The 20,733-nt window shown below is 37.6% G+C and overlaps 1 protein-coding gene across 4 annotated transcripts in view; it reads left to right on the top strand.

Annotated features, from left to right (window-relative positions):
• Nucleotides 1–5,840: 5,840 nt before the first annotated feature.
• dclk1a (doublecortin-like kinase 1a) overlaps nucleotides 5,841–20,733 on the top strand; it is a 100,524-nt gene continuing 85,631 nt past the window's right edge. For 3 of the 4 annotated variants that reach the window (XM_015341959.2, XM_015341957.2, XM_015341960.2), the window contains exons 1-3: nucleotides 5,841–6,050; nucleotides 6,919–7,315; nucleotides 13,993–14,339. In XM_015341959.2, the coding sequence (XP_015197445.1) occupies nucleotides 6,937–7,315; nucleotides 13,993–14,339 (726 nt within the window). In that variant the 5' untranslated portion in view covers nucleotides 5,841–6,050; nucleotides 6,919–6,936. The remainder of the gene's footprint in view (nucleotides 6,051–6,918; nucleotides 7,316–13,992; nucleotides 14,340–20,733) is intronic. The other variant, XM_015341961.2, reaches the window with a different exon arrangement.

The raw sequence follows: 20,733 nt of genomic DNA, 5'->3' as shown, positions 1-20,733 counted from the left end.
TTCAAAATATAATTCCAGCAGGTTATAATGACACAAACATTGTTTTCTTTTTTAATAATTAAATACTTTTGTAAATGTTATTTGAAAAATTAGGAGAACTGTTGTATAAATGCAATTCAAGTCAAAGCTTAGCAATATTTAATTTACTATTGGATATGTCTGACATGGTGTAAAATTACATTACATTATGTAAAAATAGAAGTAATTCTGAATAATGGGACATTGGCTTAATAATGGGGTTCTCTCTTAGCAACAATAATGGAACAGGCTGTTTTGCAAGTGGATTCTCTGACATGAATAAAAACAGTCGTACCCACACAACTAGTAATTCATTCTGAATATGAATATTAATCTGGGTATATTTGCCTAGGGAAATACTGATGAAAAGCAACCACAAATTTGAAGTACTCTATATAACTGGAGAGAGCTAAAGCCTTCATCCATATTCAATCAGCAGTTTCAGTGTGGGTAGTAGTTACATAAGTACAAGTCGTGATTCCTTGCTTCCACAATGTGTGGTAATTCCCACTTTTTAAGTTTGAACCATCCAGAATCATACATTCTGGCTTAGCAGAAGCCCATTGTTCATACGGACCATGCTTTGATATTTTATAAAGAAATGTAAATTTTATTGGAAGAATTAGGAGAACTATTGTATCAAATGAAATTCAAGTCAAGGTTTAGCAATATTTACTATTGGAAACACATGACATGATAATGCCTCTCCAGGCTTATTGTCAGCTCTGCAAAATGCAGAAATTGCAACCTAGTTCCTTGGGATTAATAAAACAAAACATAACCTGAATCAGTCAGACTGAAAATAGATGACAATGGGCTTTTGTTCTGAGTATTTAATCAGGTGAGGAGTTTAAGGAGCGTGGATTTTTTTATTAACCTTTCAGGCTTGTCAGGACCCAGGGTTTGCCTGCCCAATCTTTGACTTCCAAGAAGGCAGGATTCTGTAGTCTACATTCTGTGCTCTTCATTTTTGTTTGAGCTTTGTCTTCAAGAGACGCTCCAAGTCTCTTCAAAGAGGCTGTTCAGTAGCAACTCAAGCACCACAACTTAGCATAAGGAGGCAATTTCTTCTCATTTGCAAGCCTGCCAGCCTCTTTGTCAGCACACCTTCGATCACTTCGTTCCGAGATCATTTTTGTTTTGTTTCAGAAGCCTCCAATAAACAGTGTCACAACTGCATACTTTTGAAAATGAATAAACCTTTCCTGTTCCTGTTACCAAATCTGCTTTTTGTTAGTCATTCTTAAAATTGGAACTGTAAACTGTATCAATTTTAAATGATAGAAAGTAAATGAGTCTTTTTAGAGACATTTAGTATTGCAAATGGTCCGCTCTAATAGTGTCTCTATGAAACAAAGTCAATAAAAGCCCTATACTGTATTTCTGAAGTTTAAGTGCCAAATTACAAAATTTAATTCTAGCAAGAGGTAGGTATTTGAGTGCTGTTTATCTTGTGCTTTGGCAAAGATATACATTAATTCAGTATGCCGTTTTTCTAGGGCACATTTCCCTTTATACAGTACAAAAAAAGAAATTAAAGAACATGACAAAGAAGATATAATTTTGAATGAAATATAACAAACTGCCCCAGGTTTTTAGAGCTATTTTACATAGTATGGTTTTGAGCTAGTTTTCTCAGATTAGTTTTTACGCCACTGAACTGTCCCATACCCCTATATACAGAGGAATAGAATTGCTTGCACTGTCTCCTTTACTTAAAATGCTCTAGTAAGTTACATTTCTGTAATTTATAGCTTAACTACTGTTTTTATTTTGATGTAAATCTGTTGCTTATTGATTTATGGTAAAAACCGCCCTTTGTCTTTTGGCTCTAGTGGACCTAAAGTAGTGGGACAATGTTTTGGCTGTGTGCAGTTTTCAATTATTTTACTTTGAAGTGGGTGGCTTGCCCACAGCTTGAATACATGGATAATAACCTGGAGTCTCATCAATCAAAGGGATGCAACTGAACTGGTTGTTATAGAACAGTCTCCCAACCTTGGTTTTGGGGGGGGGCTTGTGCCTGCCGTTTTTTGTTCAAACAGAGCCTCAGTTAATCACCACATCTAATTCATACAGTATCTTTAATTAATCCATGTGCTTTGCTTTGCCTCCTTTTGCATTCAGTTTCAGAAATGCCCAACTTCAAGCATATTGTTGCATCAACCTCACTATGTAGAACTCTATGTAGTCTCTGTTTATTAAGAGTTTTCTCCCTCCTTTCTGTCTAATCAGAGTATTTTAATCTAAAAATCAAACAACAAAACTTCCCACATTGCTTTTTCATCTTTCTACAGAGGTCCAGTTAGCTACCTTTCCTCTAACACACTAAATGAGGCGAATTGTAAAATTCAGAAATTGGTATAGGTCGCTATTGGTAAATGCTCTTAATTGTCAGTGTTGATTACTGCCTGTAACTAATGTGCACTGATGGTTTACACTTGTTTATGCACATATGTAAAAAATACTCTAGTTAAGTGTTGGGTAACAACTTGCTAATTAAGAATTCCTTCTTTATTTCTGACTAACCAGATCTTACTAACTGATCAGTTGATGATCAGCAGACACAGGTGGGAATGACACAGTGAGTCAGTGCTGTTTTCTGTTGAAGTGCAATTGGTTACACAGTACTTCAGCTAGCATATCTGAATGAGGGCAGTCCTGAACATCACTTATTGGCAAAGGAATCGTGCCACTTCAAGTCTCAATCAGCTTCTTAAGAGCTGATAACAAATTTCCAAATAGGGCCCAAATAAAAATTGAAGTTAACTGGGATGACTGGATTGGAAAAAACAGAAAAGACAGGTGTTACCCAGGACCAGAATTGAGAACCATTGAACTGGAGTATTTCTGAAACTAAGGCCTGAGCAAAGAAAGGTCTATGCAAGTAAGCAGAAATATTACTGGCAGCATATAACACTGGTGACTAAAGACTGCATGGACACACTTGGTTAAATCTAGTATAAAGTCATTAAAACAATAAACCTATGTGAGAGGAGAGCTGAAATGCATCACCTGGCAGAGGTTTGCATGCTAATTTATATTCTTTGTTGTTCATTAAGAACTAAAACTTCAAACACCAAGATCTATGTCAGACCTTTATGATCAAAACTAATACAACTCAGTTATAGTAAAAACCAAATTAGTCAGGTATTCCGAGCCGCAGATCGGGAAACACAGCTTTGGGTCACTGGTTTATTATTTTGATCTGACTACTTTGAAACAGCCTGAGAGATGCATAGGCCATGGTACCCAGGATGTTTTGGCTAAATGAGTCAATTGTATACCAGGCCTATAGTTGTGACTATCCCTGATCTATGACAACCCATTTATTGGTTCACTTTGCTAGCTTGATACTGTATGCTTAGAATAAAATGGAGAAATGTATGTAAATTAAAATACTTTGTAAGAGCTAAATTTGATCCACTATTGCAATCAAATGTCAATTTAATGCAGAGTTGAAGTGCAAATATTGTTTTCACTTGAGACTCTTGTAATTAGAGTTCTAAATTTTGTTTTTGTCTGTCTTGGCTTGTTACATCACAGGCATAGAATCAGACCTTACTTAACATTTCAGCACCATCGCAGCCATCTAGAAGACACTTACATCACCCCGGTGCCCTGCAGTATGAGACCAACAGCTATTTATAATTAATGTGATGTATTTAGTATGATTAATTAATTTGCTTACTTGCTGGGGGGTAAAATGCAAACGCTTTCCTTTCTTGGGCTGTCAGTGCCATTTACTGGAAATGACAATCTTGCTGCTGTCTTTATTTCTCAGTGCAATTTGAAATAGCATTTATAGAAAAGGTTAAAAAATCATCAGTTCCTCTCATGGCTAGAGCAATACTTAAAAGCTGGACCTGTCAGACAACTGAGATAAATACTCTGTTTAAAAGGTCAAAATCCTCAAGTCATTATGCAGAGTGAACTGGAAGGTGCTGTATAGTATATTCAGACAGTGTCTGGACTTTGAAAGGAGACCTGAACTCTCCATGTTGACCCCTCATGTTCACCTTGCATAATGCAAATATAACTGGTCGCAAATGGTAAGGGTCCTGATTGTTCCATTGTAATTCAAGTAGTACTGTCAAGCGGTGAGTCAGACTGTACTTGACATGCAATCTGAACCTCAGTTTGTAAAGCTTCAACTAAACAATTTTGATGTAGGTAATTTTTAAAAGTAGTGCCATGCTAGAAAATTACAGTAGGCTTGTCTGCTGAAGCACATGTTTAGAGTAGATACAGCCTCCTTACACATATTTCTGGTATATTCTTGAAAGTGTATCTTGAAGAGCTTTGAAGGCCAAAAACATTTGATTTACCTCCTAAAGACAATCCTATTCATCACGATTCATATTTACAGTACTACTAATCAGCATTGTCACCTTCAATTTTCTATTTTTACTTCTGATGTATGTTTAACTTGAGCTGTGATATACAGTACTGTTTGGCAAAGTTCCAATATTCATCTGGTACTGTAGGTTTTTATCGCATCTCAGTATATTATAGCTATTCTGCTGACCAGTATTGTATTTTAATTGTGCTGTTATCCTATTGCACCTATATACTGTAAGTTCCCCTGGATAAATATGAAGCAAATAATAAATATTAGGTTTCAAAGGATCCTTTTCAAATTTTAATGGTCAGCATAGAACTTCTTTTTACACAGAATTGAATGATATGATCCCATAAGAAGGCAATTTTTCTGCAATCCCAGAAGGGACTGACCTGAAAGATGTTAGCCTACACTAATGACGTAAATGCAAAGCAGTAGGGTCTGCTGGAAAAGTACACTGTGCCTTCTTTCATCAGTGTCTCAAGACTGTTTCTAAAAATGTAGACAAATGCCAAATATGTTCTAAGTGCAGCTACTCTGCACATGTGCTCCTTAGCAATGCTCAGGGACCCGTTAGACTGTTGAAATCTTCAGGCAGTGCTCAGCCTAGAGGTGAGATTTTCATCTTTAATTGTATTGACTGACTGCTCGGCCACACAACCATTGTAATTATACTTACAGTACAAAGCACAGAGATACCTTCCCCACTGAGGGTGTTTCACGCCAAATAAAAGAGATAACAGCTGAATCTTTCCACAAGGCTAGAATTCTAGGATTGTGAATTTGCAGTCATTTGTACAGTAGGGAATGGCTTTATTCTAGTACAGATACTCTAACAGGCCACAAACATTGATACAGCCCTCTGGATTTGATGGCCTGAACCATTTCAATTAAGGGGGGGGCTTTTAAACCCCAGCATTTCTTACTCCTTATCTCCAAACATTAAAGGAATACAGGAAAAAAAAAGCCCACCTTATGACTGAATGAATCTTTGTTGGTATTTAACATTTATTTGTTTTATAGAGGCATAAATGTCTCAAAACTTCTGTGTTAAAAGAGCAAAACAAATCTTTTCCTAGATCTTTGAAGACTGTATGTCCTACTTAGTGATTAGCGATTTAAATCCAAATCTTTACATTTTTAAGAATTTCACATTAAAATTTGAATCTTCAGAAGTGTTCTGTAGGTATATATACTGGTTATACTTGTGTGTGCAGAAAGGTTCTATTACAGACAAATCATAGAGGTATCGAAATGTTACAGCAATTGAATGTTTTGCGGTTGTTGCATGTGTACAGTATATATATATACACGTACCCATTCCGAATTTGGCAAAGCAGTTGTAAAATACACTAAGCAGATTTCAGCTCTGTTACAGGAGCCCAACGCGAGAGAGGTGGGGAGGGTATGTGCATGATGGAAGGCTGCGTTGAGGGGCTGCATTTCAATGAGGGACGGACCAATGCAAATCACTGCAATAACACGGCAGCAGAAGAAAGCAGCTGCTACCCAGAGTCCCTCATCACACACACAGGCAGGGTACGAGAAGACAACAAAGAGGTTCAGGTTTACGCTGCAGAATTTACTGATACAACACATATAAATAAAAGACAGTATTAAAATTAAGTTATTCAGCATCTTAGGAGACGTATCTTGACGAAGACTCATCTGCACCCGTAGCCACTTGAAGGTAAGTCAACACGCCGAGGAAAGTACACTCATAATTTGCTAAGATTGTATCGTGAAACAATACGTGCCTGTAATTTAATATTCAGTGAATTGCTACTGTACATTTGTCACCGTGCCTGTTCTTTAATGGCTTTGAAAAAGTGCATGTCTGCATGAGAAAGCACCGGCTATTTATGTGTTATTCCATACAAGAGGTATACAATTTAATCGTCTGCAATTCCAAAGATTTCATTGAATACATTTATATTTTGTAAATATAAACGGCCATTCATATTCCTGCTTTTTTCTTTCGTTACATCATTTCATTACATCAGTGTTACTTGGGATGTTTTGTATAAATAACGGAAACATCTGTCCTCTTTGTTTTATTGTCTAAATGGATTAGAAATTAGACAAACACACCTTTGAAAACACACAGGCTTCCGCTGTAATTTATACAAAGCTCGTGTAACAAGTAAGGGTATTAGAACTGAAAACGTATTATGCATACAACATTTCCTGTTCCCTTGTTCCTTTCATTTTAACAGATATTTGTTGTTCTCAAGTACAAGTGTATTTGCATATCAGCTTGTGTGCAGAAAATACTATAGTGAGCAATTAAGACAGCTATGGTAAATTGGGGATCGTAGTAACACCGGGAATAACAGCAATTTAATCTGTAATTAGAAAGTTATTTTCTTTAATATCTATGGTCGGTTCACAGAAGAGTTAGGTTCAGTTATTTGCGTAATAGCATTGGGGATTGATTTAACACCTGGCACCCTCATTATTGATTGCGCGCAGTAGATGTGCTCACAGATGATTGCGCATTTTTTCCTCCTGAAATGTTAACAATTAGGTACTTTTTTCCCCCCTGCTCTCTTCCCCAGGTCATAAATCATTGAAAAATGTCCCAAGGGAGAGACATGGAGTTGGAGCATTTTGATGAGAGAGATAAAGCACAAAGGTACAACCGAGGAAGCTCGCGGGCCAACGGTTTGCCAAGCCCTACCCATAGCGCGCACTGTAGCCTGTACAGAACCCGCACCCTCCAAGCCCTCAGCTCCGAGAAAAGGGCAAAGAAGGTTCGCTTTTACCGCAACGGAGACCGATATTTCAAGGGAATCGTATATGCCATCTCACCGGACAGGTTTAGATCCTTCGAGGCACTTTTAGCTGACCTTACTCGGACTCTGTCTGATAATGTTAATTTGCCGCAGGGAGTCAGAACCATCTACACAATAGATGGTACCAGAAAGATCACCTCGTTGGACCAGTTAGTTGAAGGTAAGACAACACTTTGCTTCCAAATGGGTTTGTGTAACAGGAGACAAACAATATAAGACCAGATCTGCCTTTCACGAAATGTATTACTGTTGTTCCAAGTACTGTAGGTCTTTCACCTATTCTTTTTTAGAGTTTTCTTTCTGATATGAGTATGTTTTCTTTAAATCCTTTTTGGAGGTCCACTAAGCAGAGAATGTCACTGTGAAAGAGAACTTCATTACAAAACAAATTAATCAAAGTATCAAAAACTCTGGAGCTCAAACAGGTTTGTTTGTTTTTTCTTTTCTGGGACAAAAAGTGAGGGCAATGTTTTCCAGTGATTGGGACTCAGAAAAAATAAAATTAACTTTTATTTAACAATTATTTTGCAGCAGAAGTGCTCATCAGACTATTATAATGTATTATCTGGTCCTATAACATGCACTTAAATCCCCACTCCTCACTAAGAGAATTTAAGTGATTATGCTTTCTGATTCCCATGTTGTTGTCTATTGTCTTTGATAGTTATCTTCACAAATAATGTTTTATCTACAACACCAAGCAACCATTTTTAGGAATATTTGTCTACATTTAACCTGTAGATTTTAACCAGTAGACACTTGATATGTTCAATCTGTTTTGTGTGTTTTTGACTGATTCATTTGAACGAAATTCAAATAAATTTCAAAACAGTGAGTGCCTTTGGTTACTGGACATATTTTGGGTTGTGACTCTGTGAACTGGCATGTCTTTGAACTTCACACATTCTTGACTGAAGTTACCAGATTTGAACACTACACGTTTCTGGTTTGTTTTTAATTCAGGTAAGCATATCTGTAAGTGTGTTTTATAAAAAAAATGAAGGAACTTCAAATTTCTCTGTTGGCATATACCATAAATATGGTATCGGTATCGGTATCGTAGGAGTTACAGAAGCCTCACTAAACCCAAGCGATGGTAATTCATATTTTATGAGGTGGCTGGATCACACAGCACATTTGAACGCATCTTTTTACATCAACAGGAATCGGGAAATGGGTATATTTTTATTAATTTAGAATTGCTAATTATTCTCCCTGTGTTCACTTGGGATTCCTCTGGGTGTCCTGGTTATCGCCCACAGTCCAAAGACATACAGGTAGGTTATGTGGCTTCTGGGAAAATTGGCCCTGGTGTGAGTGTGTGCGTGTCTGAGTGTGCCCTTGCAGTGGACTGTCATCCCATCCAGGGTGCACTCTGCCTTGTGCCTGTTGTTTGTTGGGTTAGGTTCCGGCTCCTCTGCAATTAAGTGGTTAGAAAATTAAGTCTTAATTTTTTTTTTTTACCCCCACGGATTTGGAATAGTCAGTTGTGTGTGACATAATGAGGTTCTTCGATCTTGAATGTAATAGCAAGCAAATGAATGCTGAGCAAAACTGGCCTGTTCCATTTTGCAGTCTTCCTTAAATGCTATTAAAAGTCTTATAGGCAACCTGGAGAAGTTCAGTCCTGTTCTTATTAGTTTTATTAGTTGATTGTAACTACAAAGCCTAAACCTGGATGGAAATAATCAACTTTCCCAATAACTGAGAATTATATAGTACAGTATGTATATATGTTGTATATGAAGACGGGTTTCTGCTGTACATTTATAAACGCTGCTTATGATAAACCTCTGGGACCACAATACAATTATGTTACAGTACATACAGCAGAGAGCAGTGGGAACTTGCACTTTGCCAATACAGTCAATTGCAGAAGCTGTTTCTTGGAGAGGGGGTTAAATTCAGTGTAAAAACTGGCAGCATGGTCACTAATTCTTCACATGTACAGAACTAGTTAGAAAGAGTTAGCCTCCTTTATTATTAGTGACCTCCATGTTTTTGTTTGATATTTAAAACTTTAAAAAGTTCTGATAAAAAATCAGAAGCCATCTGTGTCCATTAAGGATGCGATGTCACCGCAAATATTGTCTCCATTATGATCTCCATTATGTCTCTAAAGCATAATCTGACTTATTAGTTTCCTGGCAGTGTGAAGACTTTACTTTTCATTCAACATCAGAGGCATAGAGCAAGTCTTTTCTCAATGTGTAATTTAAAAGTTATTTTATCCTGAGCTCTCTGGGTTGCTCAACCATTATAGGCCCTTGCTTGGAGTGTTGATTCAGCCTTAGGCCACACATTATTCTGGTTCTGCCTGGGGTCTTTCATGCATCCATCCATTTTTTTAGGCTCCTCTTCCTTTCACGACCACAGGGGTGCCAGAGCCTCTCCCGACAAGGGACGGGCACAAGTTCTTTCAGCTTTTGGCAAAACAACAATTCTTGTCACTTGCCCGGTGTCTGCACTGCAGGCCATCAGTGACGTCCGTGAGAAATGAGCATCTCCTCCATTCGGTGCCGGTTCTCATGGGAAGGGCTGTGAAACTAGCAGCGCATCAAACGTTGAATGGGTCTGATGGGTGGACAATGCTGCTTCTCATTTTCCGTTCCAAAGTCATAAATGTAGAATCTCATTTTAGGCAGCTGGTGATTCTGAACTGCGTCCGTATGTCAAAAGATTGGAAATTCCATTTAAACATAGGCCTTCTGTCTGCTTAATGGCTTGAGGTGTGAGGGCACTGATTTGCATTATGTTGAGAAATTTCTCAGAACTAACTGTTAGTTCATTTTTTTAGTGCTTAAAGTTCAACACAAATAATTATGATGAGTCATACGACAAGTCAGTTTTTTAGTGGCATGTAAGATAAGATTGTATTTAAACTAGCAGATTATTATGGAATTTCATCATATTATGTAGGGTAACAGGAATAGGCCAGGACAGCTGGGTTTTATTTCCCCTCAAGGTAAGCTCAGTTCAGACAATGGAAAATATGGTGGGAGAAGTCAGAAATTTAATTTGGCAGAATGAAACCCCTATTCTTAAGTAATGAATATCTTTTAATATATTACCCTCTGATTTCATACTCTCTAGAGGCATAAGGAGCTGAACTTTTAGACAGCATAACAGCACATGGCAGATCACATTGCCTTTTAATTCCACTGTAAAAAGCACTAAGTTCAGGGCCTCTCTAATGGTCTATTGGATGTAATAGATGGTGTTACCTACAGAAGTGCATTTACATGGTTTAATTTTAATTTAAAATACTTTGATTGTTGATGTATTGATGGCATTCATCAAGTTTAAAGCAGGAAATGTGTTTTAAGCATGCTTCCTGGAGCATAGAAGCTTAGATCCCAGACTATGGCCATAACAGCTTATATAAATAAGAAAAATTGTCCTCACTTGAAGTCTCAATTAGAGCAGAAGATATCGATGCAGTCTGGTAGTGACTGTAGAGTTGTGTTATTTACCGCTGAACACTAACGCGTAAATAACTTTGCGTAATGACTGTCAGTTGTTTATAGCTGTTTCTAATCTTCAGTCATGGTGAAAAATGTGATGTGTGTAATAATTGCGCAAAACTACTTTAAAAACCGATTCTAAAAAATAAATTATTTCAGCAGTCTTAAATTTCTCTTTGTTGAGTGAAGCAATATACTGTACAGTATATACAGTACAAAATCACAGAATTAAGAATTTGTCTTGAATATCTAATATCCAAATTGTAACCCGTTTTATAAATGGGTTCTCGGTCTGCCTCACCAAGATGACCTTGAAGTAAATTGTGCTAAAAATGTAAAATTATGTACTGACGAGTATCTAAATTAAAATAGGGCATTTCATTAATGATTAATGAACAATTAACCTTTGTGCTGCAGCCTGTGATGTAATGATTGTTTTTTGACAGTTCATTTCCACTGTTTCAACTGTTTAATTGAGTTTAGAGAATAATTAATGTTGTGAGGGTGTTTTATCTCTTTTTTTTTTCTTTCAAAGGGGTAAGAGATTTACAATATCTATTTAACGAAAATGAGCAAATGGTATAATTTGTTCTGAAATGGCATTTTCAGTTTGTATAAAACTGCTTTTGAGGCACAAGTGTGACCCTGTGTGTAAAGGAAGGTTGACTGGAAGATTGAAATTAAGAGTGTGCCGGTAGAACAACCTTTTGCACTTTTGGCCGATATGCAACTCAAAAGGCGTGGTTAGGTACCTCATTTTTGGAAAGTGCCATGGCTACTGCTTAGTGTACCAAAAACACATCAGTGGAATTTTTTTTAAATGTCATGATAAAAATTACACAAACCCATGGATAGTTGATGCACCTTCTACATATCAAACTAGTATTTGATATTTCATTATACTTATAACATATTGGCTGTTGGCTGTAATTTCTCCCAGTGCTTAATTGTTCACAACAGTATTGCTTTATTAGGCATTTTTACTCACTAATCATACTGGAGATTGTTGAGTAAGTGCTAGGTTAAAATACAGCTCTTATCCTTCTTAGTGCATCAAGAGCTATATTAAGATCAGGAAGTTATGCAATGTAGAGGCTTGGTGTGCCTGTCATACTCACACTGAAGTATTTGGCCTTAGTCTATGAATGGTCACAAATTGTATGTTTCTACTGTGTTTAATACATAATGGTCTGATGTTTCTACACTATACATTTTCATCACCCCAAAGAATATCAAAAATACTTCATTGAATTTTGCATTGACTCAAATCATCTCATTAGTGAGAGAGTTCAATGTTTAGAGGTAAGATTTTGATCTGGCAGATTTCAAATCATGATATGTCACCAAGATTGGGGCCTCTTCAGGTTGCAAAAAGTGCACAGTGGTAGAATGTTTGCATGTTACCATCTTTATCAAGTACTGGAATCTTACTTGCTTCTCTTCCTGTGGTCAGTGCACATTGCCATGTTACTTTGAACATTACTACAGTAGATTGAGCTAGGATGTAGTACCAGGAGCTCGGAGACCAGTGAATACATAAGTGTTTACACAGGCTCTAGGAGTGGACTAAGGCAGAATTCCTGACAGAGCTGGTCATTGTTTTTATTGCCCTAATGGACTCGGACACTTAATTCCTTTATATAACAGGTTTTATAAGGCATCCGGAGAGACAACAGTATTATAGGCCCTGAAAAAAACAAAAACAAATTGGAGTTTAACTTGACTAAACTTGCCTCAATCTCCGTCAGCATGAGGTGACAAGTCATGTGAATCTTGTAATGTATAATGTATCGTGCCTCGATTAACAAAGGGTAGACTTTGTGTGGTATTATATTTTTTGTACATACTGTTACAGGTGACTACTGTTATACTGTTGGTCTCTAAGAGTTTAGATAAAGTGTGAAACACCAGGCAGTGTAAACATTTCCAGCTTCAAAGCAAAAGTGATGTTTGCTGATATGTAGGGGTCCAGAGTCTGTGATCAGGGCAATCCTACACTTTACCAAGGTTTACCTTATGTAATTAAGTTCTGGGTAAATAATTAAGTGTCAAAAGTGTGGGATAAAAGAGAGGACAGAAGGAAGACACCACGAGAGAGGGAGGAGAGAGGAAAAGACGTGCCAGGCAAGAGGTCCTTGGTTGAGATCCGACCCGATTGGAGCTATGTTTTTGAACCTTGCCAAGAGAGCTTCCTATTCTGTAGCTTTTAGGGAACTTGGAGTTTTAAACACCCTCTTCTGCTTATTGGGTGCATTTTGGAATAGGGAGATAGTCCCATTTGTTTTGTGGCATCTGGGTTTGCAGAGAGAGATTTAATCATAGACTCTATTCTATTTAAGTGATAAGCTGCCTTCTCTACTATTTTAATAATAATAATTTTGGACACTCCACTCAAAGCTCTTTACAGGTAATGGTGACTCCCCTTCACCACCACCAATGTGCAGCATCCACCTGAATGTGCCAGAGCACTCGCCACACATCAGCTTTTATTGGGGAGGAGAACAGAGTTATGAAGCCAATTCATAGATGGGGATTATTAAAGGCCAATGGGAAATTTGGCCAGGGAGCCAGGGTAAAACCCTTACTCTTTTTGAGAAATACCCTGGGATTTTTTAATGACCACAGAGAGTCAGGACGTTGATTTTATGTTTCATCTGAAGGACGGCATCTTTTTACAGTGTAGTGTCCCTAACAGTATACTGGGGCATTAGGATGTCAACACAGACCACAGAGTGAGCACCACTAACACCTCTTTCAGCAGGTTTTCCCAGAAGGGTCTCCCATCCAGGTACTGACCAGGCTCACACCTGCTTAGCTTCAGTGAGTTGCCAGTTGTGAGTTGCAGGGTGATATGGCTGCTGGCAATTTTGGCTTCTGCAGACATTAATTAAGAGTTTAATACTTAGTGGCAGACTGGAGGTTTTGGTGGTCTACACGTACTGTACTGTAGGTCTCTGAAACACCTCGTCTGTAAATGTGTACTGTACATAGGAAAACAAGTATGTTGTATGTTGTATATTCAGTTAATAATTATTTGTTTAAACCAAGTGTGCCTGAATTATTGCTCTGTTCATCAAAACTGTGCTATAGAATAAAATTAATGTGCCTCTAACTATACCAACTGCTCTGGTATATTCGTGGAGAAATCCTTACAAGTTGGGGGTTATAATAGTTTAATTTAGTTATTGATTAAACCACACGGTCCATTCCTGATTTTCTCCATTATCGTAACCCCCTTTTGTAACAATACAGTAGAAGCGGCATGGTGGTACAGTCGTTAGCATTGCTGCCTTGCAGTGCTGGGGCCCTGGGTTCAAAGGAGAAACCCTGCAGTGTCCCAATCAACAGTGATCTCCTTTGGCTTCCTCTGCAGGTGAAAGCTATGTGTGCGGATCGATAGAGCCCTTCAAGAAACTAGAGTACACAAAAAACGTGAACCCCAACTGGTCTGTCAACGTCAAGACTGTGGCTTCCGCCCGGCCACCTCCGGCCCTGGGTATTGCCAAAGCTAGCCCCACTGAAGCAAAGGAGAGCAAAGACTTCATCCGCCCCAAACTGGTCACCATCATCCGCAGCGGGGTCAAGCCACGCAAAGCCGTCCGCATCCTCCTCAACAAGAAGACTGCACACTCCTTTGAGCAGGTGTTGACTGACATCACCGACGCCATCAAACTTGACTCTGGTGTGGTCAAGAAGCTGTACACACTCGATGGGAAGCAGGTATGACTACTCTCTACTCTGCCTTCCTGTGTTCTTACAGGTTGGACTTCTTTCTGTTCATATGTTAAAGCTGTGAATGTGCTTTAAATGCTTATTTTCACGGGTGTGGGATGCATTTGGTGTTTTAAAACATTTTTAATGGATATACATAGCATTGCATTGTGTGAAAAGGGGAACATAAGCTTCTTTCATCTCAATAAGCAAAACTATTTGATTCCATAAGGCTCATTATCTTCAAAAAGAATTTATTTCAAGCACTTCATGTGGAAATTTTGAAAGATACAACATTCCCTGGGGAAATGCAAAAAGAAACAACAGAAAATTGTAAAGCATAAACTGAAAACTGAAAGGAAAGAAATCTGAAAACTGTCCACATACAGGTCAGAGTCAAAATATTTGACATACAGTATTGTTTTTAAAACCATTTGTTTTTTACTTTAAGGATAACTCAGTTTTTAGACATGGGTCTGAACGGTTGTGCTAGAGATTTGGAGAAACAAGAACAAACTGTAAAATAATATGGACATATTGTTTATGTAGACATTTTAGACTATTCAACTCAACTGGACTTAGCCTTGAGTGAAAATTTCTATTACTAGAGCTCCAAAAGAGTAATGTACATTATATTACATTATAATGGATAACAGTGTCACCATTTTCTAACTGATCTCACAAGCTAAGCAAGGCTGGAACCAAAGCAGTGCCCCAGTACAGGGACAGGAGATATTGCTCCAGGAGGTGTTATCCTTTAGATGAGGTGAAACGTAAGGATTGACCACTGGATTATTAAAGATGCCATGGCACTGTTTATAAAATTAGAGGTGTTAACATTGGCATTCAGGCTGAAATCTGTGGATTTGAATCTGAAGTTCCCCCATAATTCAGATAGTGAAGTAATTTCTCCCTGATCTGACGTACTACTGCCAGTGTGTAATGGCTGCAGTATGTCACCCAGGTTGGAACTGCATATCAGTGGTGGATAAAGGGGTTTCTGTCCAGTATGTGAAATACTCTGGAATGTGATTAAAAGCACTATATACTGCAAATGCTAGTTTAAATTAATTATAAAATGTAATATAATATTTACCAGGTGCTCCAGATGAAAACTAGTGAGAATTAAACTGGAATCATTTTTATTGGGATCCATTAATTTGTCACATAGACTGGTAAAAATGAGTATTTACTGTGACACTTGTATTATGAGAGGCCATACTTCTTGTTGACAGTTAAATCAAGGCAGCTTTTGTGTTTCTGTTTTTGTGCTTTGAATAAATCAGTTAGACTTTTAATCTCAGATTGCCCTGTTGTACAGTATGTTTTTCATTTAAAATTGTAGAATTGTGGCCATGCTATCAACATACATGTATACGTAGTACAAGGGGGAGGGTGAATATTTAAGGCACTAAATAAATGTTGCATTAAGGCTAAATGCAGCTTTCTGACTTTCCTATTTACCCATCCAACACACTCTTCTAACTCCTTTGTGGTTGCATAGGCTTCTGAAAAGTACTTAAGAGGATTATTGCTGGAATTAAGCAACAGCCAATTGTGTATTCCTTACTGTAGTATGAATTATGGCTTTCAGATTCATCTGCCTGCTGTTTAATTTATTTTGCACTCTGCTTCTTGTTGAAAGACCTCTTGACGAGCTGTGTTGCACCTGAAAATGCGTTTATCATATGGAGAAATGTGTTTTTCTCCCCTTCTTTCTTTTCTCTTCTGTTTTCCAATGGCTGACTCAGTTTTGCTCCTGTAGGGGGGAAAAAAAAACGTGAGCCAGACAAAATGATGCCTGTTACTGGCTGTCATGTGGTTACCTGTCACCTCATCCTGTTTTTACTTACTGAGCTCTGTTGTTCTCGGAGCTCTTGAGCGCAGAAGGAATCCGTTAAATTTTAGCCATCTTTCTGTTCCCCAGGAAAATAGATACCACATTTTTAGTTACATTGGCTCATAATTATAAAAAACAGCAGGTTACTTATGTCGCAATATAAGATGAAATTCTCTCACAATTATAATTGTCAACAAGGCCTGCACTCCAGGGAGATGTGTTGAAAGATTTGGTTTTGAAACATGCTGGAAAAAGAGGAGATCGTCTGCTAATGCTTAAAATCTGTTTGATACCATTTCTTATAATCTACTACAAATGGTCATTTTATTAATAGGTTGATGTGGATTTTGAATTATTTCTAGCGCTCATGATTCAGGTCACAGACTCATCATCACACTGGTGAGCTGTCCAGTCTCATTATTGAATGTGATGGGCTTGAATAAATTAAGGTGGGTAGCTGCGTCAGCATGCGTAGGCTGCAAAGGAACAAGTAATAGGTTTATTCCATGCTGAAAAAAAGAAGAAAGAGAACACAACGTTTCGGCCGTGGAGCCTTCTTCAGGTGTGCACACCTGAAGAAGGCTCCACGGCCGAAACGTTGTGTTCTCTTTCTTCTTTTTTTCAGCATGGAATAAACCTATTACTTGTTCCTTTGAATAAATTAATGCATTTTCCAAAGTTATTTGTTTTCAGTAAGTCTTCAGTAAAAGTGTCAAGTTCAAGATCTGTCCTGTCTTAAACTCTCATGGAATTCTGGGTGAGCTCACAGTGGACATTTTCATCACCACTGGAGTCCAAGCAGCCTGTTCTGGTCTCCACTCAAGACATTCCTTTATCAACTTGACTGGCTTTAAACAGTCTGGATTGTATGATTGTGCCCAGATGAAGAACTTACACACTTATTTCCTTTACAAAGCTAAGCAGCTGTGGACTTACCAGAAATTATTTCTGTACTGTTGATCACAAGTGTATCGGAGTCCTGATTGCACCTAAAAATTCATTTCAGTTTTTGTTCAAGCCTCTGATCTAGTAGGTTAGTTCATGTATACCAATTTGGAACAATTAATTATTGAACTTGACTGTGGGTACTATGATCTCACACTAGTCCATTAGAAACAAGGACACAACAATTCTATACCTGTGTACCCTTCTGATCTGGAATGTGCTTTTGCAAAGGACATGGTAGAAAGGGTTTACAGAATGTTCATTGGAAGACAAGTTCAGAAATTATTTTGAACTCAATGTTTTATTTTTTAAATTAATACGTAACAAGTTTTCTCAATTTGACGACTTGGCTAGGCACTCTGCTTACCTCAGTGCATGGCTTAATATGGCAATATAATCAAGTGAAGTACACAGATTGCTTTGCATACTGCAGATAGTGTCTGATTCTGTGCGGTTCTTTTTTCAGCTTGTAATCAACTGATGAAAGCGTCACCACTATAACCTCCATCTGGTGCTACAAGAAGGTTATTGATTACTATATATAGGGAGTGAGCTGTGACTTTTCACCCTCCTCTGGTTGTCATGGAGACAGATTTACACCCAGTGTAGATACATTTGTCACAGTTTGGACGTGAAAGCTCCAGCCTCATAGCCTGATCATAGAACTCTTTTGTAATTATCTCATCTGGAATTTCCAAGTAATCTGAAAATATCAACATTGAACTTACATTACAAAAGTAAATCAAAGCAAAATTTGTAGCTGTGAAGCAGTGGTGTCATAGTTTATATTCCTAGAGGTCCTTGTGTATTCTGGGTTTTTGGATCTATTCATTTTATAACCAAGTGATCCAATTCAGGGCTATGGAGAGAAGGAGTTATCTGTTTTCATTTCTTACAAATAAGATCATATATATATATAGTATGTTTCCGGTGGTCATTTCTAGTGTTTAACTCAAAACATTCACTTAGTTAAAGGTATAGTTACCTAAAAATCCACTTAGAGACATTTATTAACTGGTTAGACCAACTATGTAACTTACGACATCTTGGAATAGTGTGTCTATATTGTAGCATATTCTCAGGTTGTTGCTGGCATTCTATTTTGTGTGTGCACCCTGGTTTAAAATTGTTGAACTTGTTTTTTGCAGCATTGTGACCTAATTAATTTTCACACATCTCTAGGATTTCAAAGATTCGCAAATAAATGCAAATTTCTCGCACCTCAAGCAGTTTTGCTGAGTTTTAAAGATAACTCCGCATGACACAAATGTCTGAAGTGTACAGTGTAGAAGTGTAACTTTCAGAGCTGTGAGATGCAGGGAAAAAATTGCTCTACTTTCTTAAACACTAAGTGATTTGCTATGCTTACGTTTACGTTTAAAGAATTTTCTTTTCCATGCCTATATTTAGACTTTTCATCTGTTATAATTCTTTTCAGGGGCAAGTGTGCTGCACAGCATGATGATTTGGCAGGCAGCCTGTAACCATGGTGTTAAATATTATGATACTGGATTTGTCAAGGAAGAGGTTAAGTCATTTGCTCTTGTTATTCAGAGAAACATGTTATCTTATAATGGATCTTGACTGACAGCTAACAACAAGCAAAATCCTTCACCTCATTTAAGGTTAATTGATTGCTAATCAGATACATATATTAATAATGTTTGTAAATTACTAATGTGGTAGTGGAGGCACTTTAGGGCATAATCAACCCTGTTTTAAAATCATTATAAAGAGTTCCTAGTTGAGGGATTTTTGTAAACATTTTGCAATTCTTTAGAACTTTATTTTAATATAGGAATGTAACAAACTGCAAGTTCCTAGCTCTGGTTTCCTGTACATTTCTAAAAATCCAAGTCGTGACTGTTTGATATTTCTGCCTCCTTTTTTCACTTAAAACTAGAAAAGAGTGTGAATGAAAGGATGTGGAAGTAAGGCTACAGCCTTCCCACGCAGTGTTTCAGTATGTGAAGTCTCAGAAGAGAGCCTAAAATAGTCACTGTGTATTTCGCCTTGTTGAAATTCCTCCTGCCTCACTTTTTTTGGGCATTATTATCATATCTTATGTGTCCCGTGTTCCTCCTCCTTTTTGTTCTGAGGTAGAATAATGCACTTGATCAAATCTTTTTGTGGAGGTGGAATGTGAGAAAGAGCAGCAGTCGTGATTTGAATTTAATCTGAAAGTCAGATATCTTTATCTTGTTTCTCCTCGTGAATCACACAAAGAATTACAGTGATCAGACGGAAGGCTAAATCGAAATGTATGCCCTCATTTCTCATGGGCAAAATTGCAGCATCCTCCAGAAAAAAAAAGAGGTCAGACTGTTCTCATCACAAAGTCAGCTCAGAGATAAGTCATCTTTGTCCCCATTTCTCACTTACTTTTCTTGTTCGCTTTTCTCTAATGCTACGGCTCAATGGATGTCTGACTCGTTGGACTATCATCTAGATGTTTATGTAAAGAGCAGGTCGTACCTCACTGAAAACCCACACTTCCCAGTACCAGTCTCTATTTTTAAACAGGGACAAACACCAATGTGCTGCTTTTTCATTTCTTTTTCTGAGCTATTTGACTTCTCTCTTGCTCTTCTAGTCATTTGGTATCCAGTTGTCTTTGTTGCTTTGCTTTAATAGGTCTGTACTTGGAATGATGGCACTTTTTTGCATTGCATTGCAGGGGGAGTTTTTATAGTGTTTCTGCAGTGATTTCCACTAATGCTGGAGAGAGAGTTTCTGATGACTTGAACATTTCATGATGTGAACAGAAAAAGTTAAATAGTTTTGTGCAGTTTAATAAAAAATGATGTCAACTTAATATGCAATTAGTTTTAAGATCTAGTCCTCAAAGACTGCTGTTTCTGGATGTATCTAAATATATTCCTGGCCTTACAGTGAGGGAAGATTTTGTTTCTGGCTACTTAATGCAGATTTTACAAACAAACTGTGAGCAAATGTAAAATACCTACAATGTAAAAAATCTAATTATTCAACTTAGACCTCAGATGGTTTTAAAAATATAAAACTCTGAGGCTCATCAGGCCTGGAATGTGCTTGTCACAAATCAAATTATATGTATGCTACAGTAGGCACCAAGGTCTAAAAAAAATCCTATTCAAAAGATTACCCTGCACTGTAGGTTTTATTGATAGCATTACATAATGAGCTGCTTAAGATTTAGGGAACAAATATTACTGTGGCCAGTAAGGATTAGAGTTTGATACCTCTTGAGTTAAAGTAATACCAAGGCTGGATTTAGAATTATACAACTTTCTGTTTCATATTTCAGATCACATTGCCTAAGCTGCACTGAGAGACCGTGTAATACTGTACTGCAGTCTGGTGCAATACTTTTTTTAAGCCCAAAAAAATCACAGTTATGTAACCGTATAAAGGTTAGCATTATTTTTAACATGCCCATTGACGGGATATAAAGACATGCTAGCAACACATGCCAGATGGGATAGACTCAATCTGTGCTTTAGGCTTATTATGTGGGATGAGGTCAAAATTGGAAAGTCAGCTCCCTGTTCTGTAGCCTGTTTCCTTGTCTCTGTCTCCTCTTGGCCTATTTTATTTGTTAACATTGAGAACATGTAGTCATTTTTTCTCAGTCAGACC

Source organism: Lepisosteus oculatus, chromosome 5, assembly GCF_040954835.1.
Source record: "Lepisosteus oculatus isolate fLepOcu1 chromosome 5, fLepOcu1.hap2, whole genome shotgun sequence".
Classification (NCBI taxonomy): domain Eukaryota; kingdom Metazoa; phylum Chordata; class Actinopteri; order Semionotiformes; family Lepisosteidae; genus Lepisosteus; species Lepisosteus oculatus.
This window is presented reverse-complemented; position numbering and strand designations above follow the sequence as displayed.